The 13,945-nt window shown below is 40.5% G+C and overlaps 1 protein-coding gene across 1 annotated transcript; it reads left to right on the forward strand.

Moving 5' to 3' along the window:
• Nucleotides 1-1,023: 1,023 nt before the first annotated feature.
• On the forward strand, nucleotides 1,024-10,530 carry RAB9B (RAB9B, member RAS oncogene family). The gene is made up of 3 exons (XM_066357336.1): nucleotides 1,024-1,178; nucleotides 5,437-5,500; nucleotides 7,072-10,530. The coding sequence occupies exon 3, from the start codon at nucleotides 7,114-7,116 to the stop codon at nucleotides 7,717-7,719; it is 606 nt and encodes a 201-aa protein (XP_066213433.1). The 5' UTR covers nucleotides 1,024-1,178; nucleotides 5,437-5,500; nucleotides 7,072-7,113; the 3' UTR covers nucleotides 7,720-10,530.
• Nucleotides 10,531-13,945: the final 3,415 nt, after the last annotated feature.

Here is a 13,945-nt window from a genome sequence, read left to right on the forward strand (position 1 = left end):
AAAAAGCCCAGCAGTCTACAGGAGGCTGCAGGAGAATAAATCAGGGCACTTTTTCCATGCCAGGGTTCCTCAGGATCACCCTGAGAAAGTGACATTTAATCTGGGCTACGCAGGATTGACTGAGTAGTTGATTTATGAAGAGATAGAGAGAGACTGGCTTAGATGGAGGAAGGGCATTGTGGGGGCTCTCAGGGGGCACAAGGTAAGTGAGAGGCAGTGCCTTGCAGGCTCAGGTTCTCAGATATCAGGGAAGCTTCATAGATGGATACACCTGACAGAAAGATGGAGTGCGGGCTAAATAACTCCAGGACTTCGGCCTTCTTTGATTTCAGGAAAGAATAAATCACAAACAAGTTGGAGGTACTAGAGGACCACAGGAGACAACAAAAAGGACTGGCTGAGAAGCTGGGCACAACTGGAACATTTCATTCTACCCCAGAAACATTTCCGGGGTAGCAATGCTCTCTGTGTGGATGCTAACTGGTAAGGGTAAAGGAAGATGTGTCTTCAATGCCTGAACTACAGTTGTGAACTTTTCTTTTTAAATTGCCATGAGAATTTCATGAGTAGCCAGAGGGCCTAGGAATGTGTAATGTATTTCCTAGTAATGTATTTCCCTGAGCTATTTGAAACAGGGGAATGTATCATATGTGCTCTCCTCTTGGAAAAAGTAAAGGGCTTGGTGGTAAGGTAAATGAGGTAGTAGGGGGAATAGGAGGAAGAGTAATTGTAGAAAATGGGGCTGTGGACTAGGGCTGCAGAGGAGTGGGAGAGCAATATGTGACAGTCCGTTGTCACTGTCCCTACCGAGGGGAGGGGAGGACACAGAAGACCAGAGTTGGACCCTTAGCATGACAGAAGAGTGAGCGAGCCAGGGTGCGCTCTCGACCAGCGAGCACGGGAGGCAGCCGGGTTCAGCTCCGGAGAGGGGACCAAGGAGGTGGCGCGAGCCCCGCCCCCTCCCCTCGCGGGCGCGGGCGCGAGACGCTGCGCGGCAGCAGCAGCGGGCGCGAGCGGCAGCTGTCAGGCCACGGAGGTCCAAGCTGCACTTGCTACCCCACTGAGGACAAGGAGACAGCGGGAGCAGTGACGGTGTCGCTGAGGAGCCGGGCTGCCGGCTCCCAGAGCGGACTGCCTGGCGCCCGAGGCTCTCTTCTGTCTCTGTCCCATTGTGTTGGGTAAGGTGCCTGTGCGTGGGCAGGGTGCGCGGCCAAAGGCCGGGACCCGAGAGGCCGGGAGGTGGGGACTTCGGGGGGGAAACGGAGAAAGGGATGTCTAAGTCATTTCTGGGGCACTCGTATCTTGGGAAAGGGCCCTCTGCCCTGCAGGGGTCGGAGCTGGTGGCGGTGGAGGGGGGGCGTTGCGGAATAATCTAAGCAGCTGCCAGAGCGGTGCTAGGAGGCATAGGGTTCCGTGGGGAGCGGGTGTGGCTCAATGCGCATGCGCCACGGCCGCTAGTTCTAAGAGCTGGGGGTGAGGTCAGAGGACCTGGGTCCAAGGCAGTTGAAACTCTGAGTGACATCTCTCTTTCTAGATCCCCAATGCTAACCGTGCTCCTTACTGTCTTAGACATGACAACATTCCCAATCTCCTAAGGAAGGTTCTACTCCCGGTACCCTGATCTCTTATCCAAAGCTTACCTGTCTCCACTCAGTCTACTTGGGAAGAAGTGGCCTGAGGACAGTGCCAAATTCTATCTAGAATGCCTTCAGGCTCACAGCTGCAGAGCTGTAGTCTGAGGAATGAAAGGTTAAGGGTGAAATTCCACACTGGTCCCTTCTAGTTGCATATAGAATCTAAATATGTGCATAAATGTGGAAATAACATTCCAGTGGCATGACAGCTGTGGCGCTTGGACTCAATGCATGGATGTAGCTGGTTACTTGTTAGCTCAACAAAATGAACCCAGTGCGCACATCAGAGAGCTTCCCCGCTAAGAACGCCACCACCACCACCACCACCACCACCACCACCAAGCTTCAAGTTGTATTGGGAATAATCTACATTCCTTGAGGTAGAGGATCTCAAAGATTCGATCGTTTCTTACTTGTACTGATTTTCACATAAACTAAAGAAGCCTCTCCCAGTTCTCCAATGCAGTATTAACAAACGTTGTGCCAGGAATCAACAGTGAGCTCAGTAGCCTCAACCTGTATGTCACCACAGGATAGGCTTTCCTCTCAACTCCAACCATGGCGCCTCCCCTGAGCATTTTGCCTCCAGTGCCACTCTCATCTCCGGCCTAGCCCTCCCACGCTGCTCCTCCCCCACCCCCAGCCCTGCAGTACACAGCCCTCTCAAGACATGCTCTCAATCCGCACTATGCATCTGAGCATCATTCTACCCATGGCAACAGAACTGATGTTGCCAATTTCCGTTTTTACCTCTCATCTCTCCATTATCGCACTAAAATGCACTATTTTCAAAGGTTTAACCTCTTTCTCGTCATTGTACTGCCTCCTCTCTCACCTCCACCCCCAGCCTCAATTAAATACAATCAGTTTAATAAGCCAGTGTGGGTGTCTGCACAACACATTCAGAAGGTTTCAAATATGTTGAAGAACAAAGAAAGCTGGCAAGTATCGGTTATGTGAATTCCTAATTCACCATAATGTCTGAAACTTAAACCAGAATTGGAAAAAAGATAGTGAATAAACTACCTTTAAAGAATGCTTGTTAATCTGTTTGGGGCAGTGAGATAGGAAAGGAGAATTGCCTTTCTAGGACAGTTGGTCTGTTAAACCAGATCTTTCTCTGAATAGGACTAAAATCAGAATAAAAATTGTAGTCCAAATTCTAACCTGATGTGGGACCCATAAGGGATGTACAAGGGGTTTGACTTTCCTATTAAATGTATTTAGGTTTATCAAAGAGTTATTTTGCCTAATATATGTTATCTTCTTTCAAGGTTTGATTTACATTTAGCATATTCTAGGGGAGGAAATAATTGATTTGCTTTTATACTGTTCTAGTTCTTTTTTAAGTTAAGTATGTAGTAAAGATTAATACACTAATTTTCAAATGATGATGATGGTTAATGGCAGAGATGCCAGCAACCACTGAAAATATGAAGTGGAGACAATTATTGTCTTGTTTTTTATGGGAATGGAGAAATTTATATACTTATTTTGTAAATGTCAGGGGAGGGGTAGGTAAACTGAACTATTTCCACTGACTTTCAACAGGTGGGATTCCTGTTAAGTCCCATTAGAAAGAGATGCAGATAACTTCTGCTCTTTAGTCACTTTATAAATAATAGTACTTGGATTTCATACAGAACTATGTGTCTGTTGTACCTTGGCATAAATTCAGAGGCATTAGTTCTGGGCACCTACCAAAAAAAAGTTCATTAATGAACAAATATTTATTGATTAGCCATATAGAGGACCCTTGTGCTGCATGTTGAAGGGACTTCAAAGTCATATATAAACAAGAGCCTTATTACCTAGGAATTTAAAATTTGGTTGTGGCCCTAGCCAGTTGGCTCAGTGTTGTGCATCAACCTGGCGTATGGATGTCCCGGGTTTGATTCCCTTTCAGGACACAAATGAGAAGCAACCTTTCTCCAGCATCAATAGCAGGATTGGACCAGAATACCTTAAGGTCCCTCCAGTGCTGAGATTCTGTGGTAGATGCAGATGCTCAAAATTGTTGGGAGACAAGGCATTCCAAATATGGAAGACAAAGAAAAAGAAGAATTCTATATTACCAGTGGCAGGCCCTTTATGAAAAGGGTTAACACCAAATCATAAGGCTCCCACCGGTGAATGAGAGGAAGTGGAGGAGCAAAAGGAACAAAAACCTCAAACCAAAATTTTAATAAATGCTTAAAAATCTTTGCAGACTTTGTAAGTTATTCATTTCCCTCAAAATCCTATGAGTTAATTAGGGCAAGCATTATCAGCTCTATTTTGAAAGATATTGAAACACAGCAAGATTAAGTGACCTGTCCAAGTTCATAAAATGATGAATGAGAAAGCAGCAATGAAGACTTATCTCCTGATTGCTGCCAGCCCAGTACACTTGACACTGAACTGCATTGCTTTATAGAGCCTATGTAACCAGAAGTTATGTGTGCACAAAGCCAGATAGGGAAAGCACAAGCAACTGCAGCATTATCTCAGATAGTTATTAATACTTCATCATTATTCCTGGAGCTGAGTATTTTGTTTCCATAAGCACTCAGTCCTTGACCTGTCATTTGATGTATCCACAGCTGGGAAAGTAGAGTTAGTGAGTCATTAAATGATATGAACACCTGTTTGCTAAAAACTTAAGGAAGCTTATTTGGCATGAGCCCTTAATACTATGAGTGTTGTGCCCAAGTTTGCACTTTCTTCTGTTACTTTTTTGAGTAAGAGTTCAAGAGTTCTGTTCTGTAAAGTTATCCTAAAGACCAGTATTAAAAATAAAAAAAGTATACTAACACTTGTTTCATTGCCACTTAAAGATGTTTGTTACTTGAATGGGTGCCAAAGACAGCAGTTTGAGAGTGGATTTTTTAAAAAAATAAAAGAGGACAAACATAAAGAATTGTTGGAAACTTGAGAATTCTTTAGAATAGATATAGACCAAGAAGTGGAATAGCCTATCCACTTTAGAGACATTATTTGAATTCATAACTACTAATTTACATCTCTAATAACTCCTCTATTATATGCTTCATCTATATTTGAAAAAAATAATAAAATTATTAAGCAGGAGATTTGTTAAAAGCTTCTTTATTCCTCACTAAGAAAACACTCAACAAATCTAGAGTTGTTTTTTGTTTTAGATCAATAGTCTTGGTCCTGGTTAAATAAGACTCTTGCCATAATTAACTAAAATGTTAATTATGAAGTTGTGTTTCAATTTAATAAAACCAGCTAAATATTAAAACTTGTGTTCAAGGCAGATGATCAAAATTAATGAGTAAAATAATTAGCAAAGAGAATATATTGTAAACAGGGAATCCCCACACGTAACTTTTTCTTCTCTCATCTTGTAGAGTCAAATGCAGAGATAAACTCGAGGCAGATTGGTGAGTGCACTAGGAAGTTCTTGAAGATGGGAACACTGTAGATATAAAGGGAAGGAGTTTCATCTCTGACATAGAATACCATTATATATTAGACTCCTCTTTGCTTTCCTTTTCCTAAATATCGTCTACTGTGAATATCTCCGATTCTTTGATTTATTTTGAATGAAGAGTTCAATGGAGAGACAATATAAAACTTTCAAAATCATATAAAGTACATTCAAGTTAGGGCAAGTTAAAGTTTTTGCAGTAAAATTATTTTTTACATGTTAAGCATTTATAACATTTTAAACTCAAGTATATTTATGAAAAGCATTCTCTATATGTAAAGTAAGGGTAGCTTGTTCTTTTTCTGACTTGAGTATATTCTTTGTTTCATTATAGATTTAAAAAATAATGTTTCCCAATTTGATTTTTAGAATCCTGAAAAAAGAAAAATAGAACATCAAGAAAAAGACAAGATTGTGACAAAGACCCAACTGGGTAGGTTTATGTTTTATATTCAATAGGCCATATATATATTCTATTGAATATCCTAAAAATGTGTGTTTAAAAAATATATGGTTAGTACACATGCACATCAACATAATTTTAAGGACTACTGAGGTGTTTGTGTTTTTTTTTTAATTACATTTCAAATGTATATGCCTCTAGAAACTCTTCTGTATGTGCTGGTTTGATTAATGATTAATTTTCCTCTCTTTGGGTCTCTTAATATCCAATTAACATTATCATTGTTGTGTTCCCACAATGGAGCTAGTGTGAAATTACTTAACAGATTCTAGTACAAGGCAGTTGCTCAGTAAACAATTAATCTTTTTGGCCCTGGCCGATTGGCTCAGTGGTAGAGTATCAGCCAGCGTGTAGAAGTCCTGGGTTCAATTCCCAGCCAAGGCATACAGGATAGGCACTCATATGCTTCTCCACCTTTCCCCCTCTCCCTTCTCTTTATATCTCTCTTCCTTTCCCTCAGCCTAGGCTCCATTGGAACAAAGTTGTCCCAGGCACTGAGGAAGGCTCCATGGCCTCTGCCTCGGGTACTAGAATGGCTCCAGTTGCAATGGAGCAACACCCCAGATGGCAGCGCATCACCCTCTATCAGGCATGCCAGGTGGATCCTGGTAGGGCGCATGTAGGAGTCTGTCTCTCTGCCTCCCCACTTCTCACTTCAGAAAAATACAAAACAAAAACAAAAAAATAATATTTGATCTTTTTTCTTAAGATCCATTCTAGGTATTTCATGTATAGGCATGTTATGGAGATAACAAAAAGGTTCAGTATAATTATTAATGCTTTTGAGTTTATAGTAGGTTTCTTTAGTGCTAGTATGGAATTAGAAGCCAAATCTAAAAATTAATAAGCTATTCAAGATATTCTTCCTGAATGATAGCTGTTATATTGGTACCAGTCAACTATCATCAACTTCACTCCATTGTTCCATGAAGAAAAGATTATGGAAGATCCTTTCATTGTGAGGGTATCTATATCGATGCAAGCATCATGAAGTAAATGCCAGAAAAAAACTTGACCTTTTTCTCTTTCCAAGTTTGGTCTAATTCTAGCCCAATCCTCTACTAACAGAATTTGAGCTTATGTAGCCTTTTCTCCTCAGTAATGTGTGGGTTCATCAGGAACAGACTACAAACCCCGAATCAATTTTAGACTATTTGCATCTTGTTTGGAACTGTCCAAGCCAGAAGCTAATATGGTTACACATTTGAGTTGGCGTCCCTGTTCTAGGCTCTCTCATATAAGAAAGAATAGGGTCAGAGCTGAACCAAATTGCAGCACCATCTGCTAGTCTACTTACCCATGGCATTCAGCCACTTTCCTGGCACAAGCAACAGATCTCAGAAAAACAAGACCTATTTTCTCTCTCATGCAAAAAAAAAAATAAAGAGTTTTATTTTTTTCTGTTGTACTATATCATGTTAATGAGCATGAATCAAGAAAAGCTAAATTAGAAGGCCTCATAATTCAGAGAAATTTATTATGAAGTTGATTTTCACTTCAAGTTTAATTGTTTTTCCTCCTATTTTTTATTTTATTTCCAGGTTCTCTTGGTTATAAACTTCTCCCCATCTGGTGCTGCAACAATGAGTGGTAAATCCCTGCTCTTGAAAGTCATTCTCTTGGGTGATGGTGGAGTTGGTAAAAGCTCACTTATGAACCGTTATGTAACCAATAAATTTGACTCCCAGGCTTTTCACACCATAGGGGTAGAGTTCTTAAATCGCGATCTGGAGGTAGATGGACGTTTTGTAACTCTCCAGATCTGGGATACTGCAGGGCAGGAACGTTTCAAGAGCCTTAGGACACCCTTCTACAGGGGAGCAGATTGCTGCCTCTTGACCTTCAGCGTGGATGACCGGCAGAGCTTTGAGAACCTTGGTAACTGGCAGAAAGAATTCATCTACTATGCAGATGTGAAAGACCCTGAGCACTTCCCCTTTGTAGTTCTGGGTAACAAGGTAGACAAAGAGGATAGGCAAGTGACTATCGAGGAGGCACAAGCCTGGTGCATGGAGAATGGTGATTACCCTTATCTAGAAACAAGTGCCAAAGATGATACTAATGTGACAGTGGCCTTTGAAGAAGCTGTCAGGCAGGTGTTGGCAGTAGAGGAACAGTTGGAGCATTGCATGTTAAGTCACACTATTGACTTGAACAGTGGCTCCAAAGCAGAATCTTCATGCTGTTAAAAGTAAGAAGCCTTTTAAAAGTGTACCCCAAATTGTTCAGTCAGTAGTGTAAGAGTAACCGTGCCCTTCTCAGGGTGCACACACAAAAAAGAAAGGGTAAGGGATAAGGTTGTAATTGTTAATTAAAGCCTTTCAAACTGAAGTTGTAGAGTAATTTTTTAAAACGCGCTTTACCAAGTCAAGTGTATTTTGCCTAATTTCTGCTATTTCTTTCTTGTGTGCAACAGGACACTTCAGAAAGATTTAGTCCTGAAAGATTTCAGTGTTTTCCAATCACAGTTTAAACTTAGAACACAGCTGCATGAAGGAATTAAAGAGCTATAGCTATTCCTTAAAGTGTTCCATTAATCAACTAATAAATGTCACCACTGACTCTTGCCAAGCAGTTTCTGACATGTCTGCCAAAGGGGGAGAGGGGAGGAATTGTACTCTGACCTGTATTATAATAAAAATAGTAATGCAAACATGGATTCCAAAGCTGGAATTATAAAGAGGTTGTAATGATTAGGAATGCAAAAGTATGATGATATACACTGCCTTGTTTAAATCCTTATATATGCTTTGTTCTCATTTGAGCTTTCCAAAAAATATCATCTCAATAAGAGATTCACTAATGACACTAGAAATTTATTATACTTCTTGTGTTTGAAGTAACAGGGTACTAGGGAACAGATTATGCTTAAATATGCCAACCACCCTTGCAAATAAATGGTTGGTCTGCTTTTACTTCGTAAGTCTACTTTTGCTATACAGGGATGTTGCTTCTCTGACAACCTCTTATCAATTTAGCAATGCTGCTTGGTTTGTGGCTTTGGATGCAACGCTCTCTGCTCATAATTTTGATGGTCTTTTGGTATACCATGATGTGCTCTCAGAGAAACCTTCAAAGAAGATTGAGGGATGATGAGCTTTTTCTCACACGGTTCCTTAACTCCAATATTTATTATATAAGAAGAAACTGATTTTTTGGTATGTTGTACTGTATGTTCAGTGGGCCAAATTAAGACATTGAAAGTGACAAGAGAGCAGACTTTAACGCAGTATCAGAATGAATTTCTCATAATTAGACTTGTCCAACAGCAGAATGGACTGCCTTAATAATGAACTCCCTTCCAAAAAAAAAATTCAAATAGATGCTGGATGACCATCTGTTAAAATACCATAAAAAGAATTTCTGTACTGACTGGATGCTTGGTTTAAGGTCCCTTCCAGCTCTAAGTTCTATAAATCTATAAGCAACAAACTACATTTCAGTGCCATGTTACAGTTATATGTATCTTAAGATAATGGCTAAGACTAAGGAGAGGGACTTTTAAAATGCTTAAAGTAATCTGGGATCAGCATTTAACAGCAATGACATAGCTCTGTCTTTTGCTTATGTACTGTGGCAGGAAAAATTCTTGAGATCTGAATAATAATTATGTGCCCTGATATAAACACCTTAAAGATACTATATTAAAATGCAAAAGTAGTTTGTCAAAATTTGATTACTATGACTGTCAGCTATCTATATGCAGTCTAGTTCCTGTTGGTTGACCTGTTTGTCTTTCATAGCTTTCAATCTTTATTTTTAAAACAACTATGATAAAAAAATAGTGACCCAAGTTAGTGAGGAACAGTTATAAATGACTCCCAAAAGAGACCTGGGCCAGGAAAAGGGTAGGAGCTTTCACAAGAACACAGCCTAGAACTCTCCATTGTAGCCACATATGAAATCAACCTTATATATGCGACCCTTTGTGCTTTAAGAGCTCTGGGACTTTTTGGCCACATAGACAAGCTGAAGACAGTATTTCAACTCACTCATACTCAACATTTCCAATTTAAATATAGTCCTGACCCCATTGTCCAACTAACTTTTATGCTTGAAGTCAAAGACAGAACTGGGATAACTACAGCTCGTAAATATTGGTCCCTATTCTGCCTATGCCTATAGCCAGCCACACTGGTTTCCAAATTCTATGATTATTTTGCTACAATCACGTTAGAGTGAAAATCTGATGTCAGAGTTATTAAATACTAATTGTTTTAAAGTTCATGAGACCAGGGTCCTCTCCTTCTACTTGCACTCTGCTTATATTTCTATTTGTAGGTCTCAGGCCATCCACTCACAAAACCAGAATGGCATGTGCTCATTTAAGTTTAAAAAAAATACATAGGTAACCCATTCATATGCCTCCTGGTCATCCAAGACAAGTGTTAACATTATTGGCAAGTCAACTGAAGCCCCTTTCTTCTTAGTCATGCCAATATTTTTTTCTGCCAAATCACTACACGATATCTAAATGAAAGCACTTAACATTAAGTGACAAAAACAGTGGCATTTTGGTGAGAAACATTTAGTGGGATGTTGATGTACAATTTGAGTAAGATTAAAAAACACCAAAGGCTGAGATCTGTGAGCACCAATAACTGTGCATATAGGCTTAGAAATCGTATACCCTACATATTTTCAGTAGATTTTTTTTTCATGAACACTAGATTTTTAAAATAAGATATTTCTAGTAGAAACTATACTGTTTTTCCCAATAGTTGTCAATTAAAACATCATATAAAATATTTCTTTTGTTTATTTTCATGTATTGTACTGATATTCAGGGGGCCTCAGATTCCATATGTCTTCAGTGGATTGATAAATTTCAGGTTAATTTGTGCCTGTCTCAGACAACTCTACTTTACCCTGAGGTATTCCACAATCCTCTTGTTGCAGGTGCTGCTAAAAAGTCAAAATTGTGTATCAGATATTTTGTTTCAATTGTAAAAAGTCATCTGTGTTAAAGTAAATAAAAAGTGCTTTTGGAATAATCAGAATACAGTGTTTATGTTTCTTCTTCTTCTTCTTCTTCTTCTTCTTCTTCTTCTTCTTCTCTCTCTCTCTCTCTCTCTCTCTCTCTCTCTCTTTCTCTGAGCAACTGGTGGGTGTGACAGACAGTACTTAACAATCAAGTCACTCTTGCAGGCTGCACTGCATGTGGCCTTTAGATCAATTTTTCACATGGCACTCCAAGTAGCTACTACCTAGTGATCAGACACACACTCTTCTACTGATTGGGAAAAAAACTTAAAAATTAAAGTGGGGAGGTTTCTTTTATTTTATGCCATTTTTTAATGTATGAAGAATATTGGGACTAGAAATTGCACCTTAACTCTCCACTTTATATCTTCATTATAATTTAAAACAAATGTTAAAACATCATCGAATATAAACAAAATATACATTTTCCCTTAATTTTTTTTGACTGGCATGCTGTCCTGATGTAAAGGAACATGAAAATATAGGTGGAATAAATCAGAAAACAAAGGATAATTTTGTAAAATTTTCTGTTCTCTTGCTTCCACATATTGGACTCTAAAGATCAACACTGAATGAACTGAATATTTTGGTGAAAACTTTTAAATTCAAGTCTCTCTGCAGCACATGACTTCATTACATTCATTTCATGTCTTAGATTTAGCCACCTTCTTTCCTCCCTCTACTTTTGCCTGTTGGAACTTTGGGAAGTCGAAATCATAGGAGAAAGAACAGATTTTTTTTTTCTTTTTTTGCCATGCGTACTGCTTCCATCTCTGAGATGAATCATTTAATAATTGTTGAGGCCCTGGCTGGGTAGCTCAGTTGGTTAGAGCATTGTTCCAATACACCAAGGTTGCAGTTCGATTCCCAGTCAGGGCACATACAAGAATCAACCAATGAATGCATAAATAGTGAAATAACAAATTGATGTTTCTTTCTTTCTCTCTCTCTCTCTCTCTCTCTCTCTCTCTCTCTCTTCCCCTTCTGCTATCGCTCTAAAATAAATCAATAAAAAATTATCAGACCCTGCTTCAAATATAGCAACAAAAGTATTTTTTATTATATAATGATGTGCCTCTTAGTTTATAGATGATCATAAAATTATAAGCCTCTTCAATTAGGATTTGCTTATCCAAACCTGATATTTTGAAAGTGGAAAAGTAGAATATAGGAGATACAAAATGGTAGTAGAATAAGTGGACCTACACTCGCCTTTTCCCAAGACCAAACTGAAATTACAGTTAAATTAAAAAACAATTATTCTGAATAGCCAACTGAAGAGTAGCTGAAGAGAAATCTTCTAACCAAGGATTTACAGAAGAAGCCACATTGAGACTGGTAGAAAGGGCAAAGATGCAGGAAAAGGGCTGGCCCCACTCCCATGGTGGGCAGCTGAAGTTCTGGAGGGATATCTCAGCTCCAAGGAATTCTCTTACGAATCATGGGGTCTAAACCCCAAGCCAGGCTCCCCAGCCCAAAACAGCAGAGCTAGGAAGAGGCACCCACATAACTGTGGGCTGTGAAAAGCAACAGGGTTTCTGTCAGGTAGAGACAGCAGTACACTAAAGACACAGGCAGCCTCTTTGAGGGCCAATGCACTTACTTTCATTCACAGCCACTCACCCTGGACTCTGGTGGAGAGCAGGCAGGGAGGACTGGAGTTGCATAAGGAAAGTCTGGGGTTTGTGGCTCTGCTGAGGAAACTCAAGGGACAACCACCAGGATCCCTGTGTTGAGTTATTTTCTCATACTGCAGACACCATAATTCTTGAGTGGAGCACTTCCTTCTTTGTGGTATCAGCATATGAGAAAGCAATAGCCTCACTCTCTGAACTCCTTCCTGCCATACCTTGTGAAATTAATGCCTTGCTGAGGAGTCAGCAATTTTGACCAGGGTATATAGGTCTAGGCAGCCTCAGAGTCTGTCAGTGACTAAGTGGTGTGGCTTTGGAACAGGAGTCATTTTTCCCACTTTCAGTGAACCTAACTGGCATTTTTCCCTTACAAGAGACACTAGAACCACCTTCTTTGCAGCTTCTGGAAGACCCCTTTGGCAGCCCCAGAGGCCCCAGCTACTTGACATTTAGTGGCTCCACCCTGCCAAGATCAGGACAAAATATGTGACAGACTATGTTGTATGGCTCTGGGACAAGGTCCACCACCCTCATCTTCCCTGAAGCCTGCCCAGTATTGCCCCTTCATAGGAGATTCACTAACTCCATCCTCCTGACTCCCAACAAGCCCACCCTCTGAACTAAGGCCCCTTCCAGCAAAATCTGAGACAGACTGAGTTGTTTAGCTCTACAACAGGACCCATTTTTTCCTCACATGCCTGACCAGAGCAGAGCTCTGCCTTCATATGGCCAAATTTTGGTCTGTTTGGGCCTGATAAATTCTGCTGGCTTCACTCTGAAGATTCCCTCATACCCTATCCCACCACAAAGGTGTGAGAGCACCTAACAGGTGACAGGTAGACTTTGTAGACCCAAGGACATTTGCTGAGTGGCCTTAGACCCAGCACTTGCACCAAGTTTGAACATGTATCAATCTGGTGAACACGACTCGCTCTTACTTGGTGACACACTGTGAACCTACCTCATGCAACTTGAGTACAGACAGAGGATTCTTCAGTGGCTGAACTTAATAGACAACACGCAGGCAGAGGCAGGCACAAGCAGATCTTAGGGAACCTTGGGACTTTTGCTGACCTGTCCCCAAGTCCACTGCTGGTAAAAGTTTGTCTTGGTGTACCACTTGGTCCTTCCTGTGTGCACTTAAGACCAGCAGAGGCAGCCACAAACTGTGGGTTGCTTGAAGCTCCAAGCAAGTTGTGCAGGACCAGCCACAGGCAGTGTCACACATTGGGCTGCAACAGAGTCCCACCCAAGAAATCCAGAATGAATATACCCAGTGGCCAATGTCATACAACATCAGAGAAGGGTCCAATAAGCTTCACAACTGGCATATCCAAAAAGAGATCTTGGAATACACCAAACCCTGCTGAGGTAAATTCTGGTTCATGTGGTCAGCACCTGCACAGTAGCTCTCATGCTATGGTTAAGGTTGAGCCTCAAAGTCAGCCAGCTTAAAGATTTACCACCTGCACAAATGAGCCAATAAAAATCAAGACTCAATTACAATAGAAGGACCTACATAACTCACACAAGAGGCATTCTTGGAACTTCTAGCTCAGGTGATCAAGTATACTGCACCACTGGACGCCTCATAGGACATCTATTACATAAAACCATCCCATGAAAACTAGGAGTCATAGCAGATCTATTTAATACATAGTAACAAACACAAAGAGAGAGTCAAAATGGGGAGACAAAGAAACAGGTCCCAAATGAAAGAAAATGGAAATCTCCATAAAATGTGCTAAATGAAATGGGAGAAATAAATTTATCAGACATAAAGTTCAAAGTAGTGAAT

This window comes from Saccopteryx leptura, chromosome X (genome assembly GCF_036850995.1).
Source record: "Saccopteryx leptura isolate mSacLep1 chromosome X, mSacLep1_pri_phased_curated, whole genome shotgun sequence".
Taxonomy (NCBI): Eukaryota; Metazoa; Chordata; class Mammalia; order Chiroptera; family Emballonuridae; genus Saccopteryx; species Saccopteryx leptura.